Source organism: Desarmillaria tabescens (genome assembly GCF_030435595.1).
Source record: "Desarmillaria tabescens strain CCBAS 213 chromosome Unknown EV420scaffold_607, whole genome shotgun sequence".
Taxonomy (NCBI): domain Eukaryota; kingdom Fungi; phylum Basidiomycota; class Agaricomycetes; order Agaricales; family Physalacriaceae; genus Desarmillaria; species Desarmillaria tabescens.
The window spans coordinates 1-4,889 of record NW_026848906.1 but is presented as its reverse complement, the minus strand read 5'-3'; the positions used below and the strand labels follow the sequence as shown (position 1 = coordinate 4,889).

General features: G+C 49.0%; 1 protein-coding gene across 1 annotated transcript; it reads left to right on the top strand.

The window, feature by feature from the left end:
- Positions 1 to 3,104: 3,104 nt before the first annotated feature.
- Positions 3,105 to 4,876, top strand: EV420DRAFT_1615763 (uncharacterized protein; the record flags this gene model as incomplete). Its single annotated transcript, XM_060475073.1, has 8 exons — positions 3,105 to 3,306; positions 3,353 to 3,511; positions 3,558 to 3,693; positions 3,763 to 4,223; positions 4,280 to 4,292; positions 4,317 to 4,454; positions 4,505 to 4,718; positions 4,749 to 4,876. Coding segments are annotated over exons 1-8 (1,384 nt in total), but the record flags the coding sequence as incomplete, so codon positions are not given.
- Between the last annotated feature and the right edge of the window lie 13 nt (positions 4,877 to 4,889).

The following is a 4,889-nucleotide window of genomic DNA, read 5'->3' as shown; positions in this document are numbered from 1 at the left end:
TTATTCATTTTCTTTGTTTTACTCAGCCTGATTACTCATATGCGATCCTAACGGATCATTTCTCACAGTACTATTATTAGCGTAGCCACTTGTATTTAAGTAGAGCCTTCGCTGGTCTAAACCCCAGCTTCGGCTAAGGTTTAATCTACCCAACTCGAACTCCATCCTTCGTGACTATCTGTCCGCAATCCGCTTTGACGTCGCCTTTGACTTACTAGAGTATCTACCACCGAAGTGCGAGTGGTGATCCTAGTTTGATCTAAGTCGACTATTAGTTGGTTGTTAACAGGTTACCACTACCCCATTGATACCCGTTATTTATATTTTCCCGCTCTTTTCCTTACTTCTTGTGCAGGACTTTTCTCTTCCAACTTCTCAAAGGTGCACAATTTTCTTCTGGAGTCGGAGCGCTGCACTCCGAGTCTTCCACCTCACACCCACACCAACTGTAACCTCGACCATCATTAGCATTCTCGGCACTCGCTCCTTCCACACTATCCCCATCCTGACCTGCCTCAACCCTGCGTTGGTCCATGATCTTGTACCGCTTCCCACCATCAGAAGAGGGCAGTGTGAATCTGTGCGCCTTGAACAAAGTGTCTCCTTGAGCCTCACACACTTTATCTCTCAAGAGATATACACCTGGGGTTTGTCCACCAATGAGTGGAGCGCGAGAGGGGTGCAAGGTGCGTACACCCTCTATCCTCTTTCTTTCCCCTCCCTGATTCTTTCACAGACGCACGCTCCCGATGAACAAACGGTCGTAACTCTATGGCTGGGGGTAATATCGAGAACGACACTCAGGCTCGTGCTTTTTATCTACGCGTAGAGGAACAACGGTGCTGCATCCACCTTGTCTCTAGACCCTCTGGCCTGCTGGCATAAGAACAGCAGTCTCGAGAACGTCCTTCAAGTTTAGCAGCATAGTCCGCTGTAGGACGAGGTGCATACACCCTCCTCCTTTCCAAAGTTCTAACCTCTAGCTCCATCAAGTGGACTTTTTGCTTCCACGGGATCAATCTTGTCCATCGGATCTGTCACGGCGCACTCGACCCTATTACTCTGAATCCGATGCAAGCAAGCAAACGTTCTACTTCCACTGGCAGTGAATCAATCTCGGTCATAGTGCAGAACCCAGTAGAAGACGGTTCACATCAAAGCAGCTCACATCCCTTCTGACACCGTGATGAGCTTCCGTCAAACAATCATCCAATCTCGCCCAGTGCACTCATGCTCGACCCCTCCATTCACATGCACATGCTGCTCCCAACAAGCAGGTGTGCATGCTATTCTGGTGCAACGTGACACTGTATGGCACTCCTTCCTATGATCGCCTTCTCATCTTCCTGAGTCCTAACAAACAACTAGAAGTGATCCTCTTTTCCTTCCTTCTCTGATTCTCTGGGTCCATCTCTCATGAAGTATGCCACGCAGCATAAGCTCCTTGGGAATCTGTCGATTATTCATAGGATATCGTTGCGTTGGGTGTTGACGATGATAGATCCAAGTTGTGGGAAGCGCCTGAGGTGTCTATTTGAAAGGAGCACTTATTCCTGGCTATCAGTGATTATATACATCCTTTGTCATTTTGTGGTTTTCATTCGCTCTCCACGTCATACACCATTCACATTTACTTATTACTGCTTATAATATATGGATAGAAGAATATGACAAAACTTGTACTATGTTCCTCTCTCGTGTGATTTCCAGTGAGCTTGACTATTGAAAGGTACTAACTATGCTAAGGAAGGCGAAGTGCTACACACACACACACCCTAACACACTCAATAATTGCGGTTCGAAGGGGTAAGTTACACCGGGTCGATGCTTGTACTGTGGATACTAGTTCCGGGTTGATAATGAATATAATTTGTTTGATTGCAATATTCTGAAACGACACAAATCTGGACTTTCTGTGTTACCGAACACAATCTGATACCAACAGGCTGCCTGGTGCAGTTTCCTGAATGCGTACTAACTGCCTGGTGCAGTGTCTGAACTGATACTGTCTGCCTGGTTGCAGTTTTACTGGTGCTAACATGGATTCTGGACTGTACTTCTGACTGTCTGTCTGTATCTTTCTGAACTGACTGCTTTCTGAACGGTTCTTGCACACAAAACGTGACCAGGTCACTAAATACAATTCCAGGTGAGTCTAGGACTCAAAGCTCTTAACCAAAACCCGTACTAATTTGCTTGGTAGCGTTCCGGGGGTCAGAAACCTGACCTCCTGCTAGTTACATGGACAGTATTTATACTATTCTACCCTATCTATATTTCCAATCTTTCCAGGTACTATTACTGCGCCTGCTGACTGAGCCGGGTGGATATGAGCTCATATCCCGGCTCCCAGGTGAACCCGATCATGATCTTGTGCCACAATCTGGTGTCCTGGCTCATGATACTAAGTTTTACCTGTACCGGGTCAGAGCCCCTGGTGTTACGGTTCTTGTTTCTCATCTACCCGGTGAGCCAACCGTCTGCCTGAGAGACTAGGAAAGCTGCCAGGTAAGTAAAGCCGTACACGATCGTTCTTTGTTTTGTTATTCTTACTTTCAGACCGATGCCATCAGGCAGCCATCAGTGCCTGGGATGCCGGTTCGGCTGGAGCCATGTGCTTTCGACCTGCCTGGACCTTCGGTCACTCGGGCTGAGTCATCGGATCACCAGTCTGTTGCCTGAGCCCTTAGGCTTGTCACGGCTGAGTCCTTACTGACGCAGTGGGGTTTAACACTTCTTGCTGTGTACCTTGCAGGTTCTTTCTTACTTGCACAGCTACAAACGTAGTTTGTAGGATAATAAAATTAAGATTTATACGCGTTTTCCAAGGGTAGACGCCAGGCAGGCATATCATCTCCCATCAACTAAATGCCGACTGTCCCAGTCGTCGTCGTGTCGCCTTCCATCCGCGTTGCTAGGAGCCGGTATGTTTTGAGAGAGGTGATTACCATTCTCGGTATTCCTTCCCATCGGCATCTGCTCGGCATGTGTCATGGAATTCGATTTCGGTAATTCAGTTATTTTTAGAGACGTGGTGTGTGCTCACCCTGCTTCTCATTCACAGGTACGCGTTCCAATGTTAAATTTTTTGTACTCTGGGTATGATACCTTACTTGTTCTCTTACTTTTACACGTTGAGCCCTCCCTGCTCCGCGTTCGCTCTTGCTTACTATGTCTGCGCCCGACCGTTTCGCGCTCTTACATGCTGCTCTCGAGAAGGCACCTGCCCTGTGGGATACTGATGTCGCTGACTCGCTTTGCCAAATAGAGATTGCTGAACAGGCAGGGAATGCACATGTCCTTTTGGTGAGTTCTTGTACTCTTCCCTATGTGACTTACTAATGCTAGGTAGGCTGCCTACTGTGCCACTTTCGCGCACCCCCACCCGACCATTGTCGACCGGTTTTTCGCCACTGCTTCCAAAGCGGTTCATGGAATCCCCGAAAGACTTGTCCATCCTGACTGGAAACTGTGGGCTTGCAGCCCCAAGATAGCAAACAAGGTGCTCAAGGTATGTGCTGTGTACTGCTTTACTTTCAACTTCCCTCATTGTTTAGGCGGGGGTGTTTACTATGGCCGATGCCAAATTCTTACGAGAACCGTCGCCACCGCCAGCTCCTGTGCCAGCTGCGACATCAAACTCTAAGAAACGCAAACCCCACGGCCGTTCTCCTTCTACCAGGCCTCTCAAAGGTGCTGGGAACAAAGCCGCCGATACTTCGAAGACTGGCGAGAAGACGTCTTGCAAGCGCCTTAAGTGAGACCAAGCGTCTTCCTCCGTCGATGAAGAGCGGGACCTTCTCCCTTCGCTCCGCAAAGAGAAAGAAACTGCATCTTCAAGCAGGACGTCCAGCAAACATCCCAAACGCGATCAAGTTTCCCCCTCAGTCGACGAGGAACGGGAACTGTCTCCCTTACCTTCCAAGAAGGAAGCAACTACTACCAAACGGAAAGGCACGATCCCTCCTCCCACTGTGCTAGGCAAAGAGAGTTCAGCGGCCCCCGAGAAATCCCAGGTGAAAGGCCGAGGATGCAAAACTGTTGTCAAGGAGGAGCCTACCGTCCCTAGGGCAAAGGAACCTACTCCTCCTCCTGCCATCCTGGCTGAAGACACGCATGTTGACATCCGTGGACGCTCTCCTACCCCTGTTACTGCGGAATACATGCTTGAGCGCATCCTTACTGATTCTCCTTTGTTGTCGGCAATGCGTCTCCCTCACAAGGTATTTTTCTTTCCTCTTTTCGTTTTATTATTATTTATTTCTAACTTCCTTCCCAGGACGCGACTGGTTGTACTATGTGTGCAAGTCGCTGAGTCCTTTGTCAACACAAGGAGCCGTTGATGACTTGTACCAACTGTAACAAGTGGGGTCATTGCTCCTGCCGTCTCTCCGCCTCGGACTTGCAGGAGGTCCATGATAATCTGCTCACTTCAGCGCAAGCCGCCTATCCTTGTGAGTTTGTCTCCTTTCTCTTTCTTGATTGCTGATGGTAATTTTCTTAGTCATGGAAATGCACGACCGGCTCTTTCAATCTGCCGACCGCACGATCCGCCACCTTCTCAACGCGTTGCACAAAACTACGGAATCCGCACTGCGGCATTGTGTAACATGTTACAAGCATTCACTCAAGTTGAAGGTGACCACGATACCGATGCGCTCGTCAATTTTGCACGTCAATTTCCGGTTGGACGCCGCCTGCTTATCGACATGGGGCTGGTGTCACAGAAGGAGAAAGACGAGTTAGAGCTTGTTGCCCGCACCCCAACTCCGTCACTATTACCCCCATCCTTTGACAATGCATAGTGAAACTGATCCCAAGCCTCAACTGCCGGAGTTCACCATCCTCGAGAACCAGACTTCCACGCCTCGCACGAGTAGGTCCTCTGC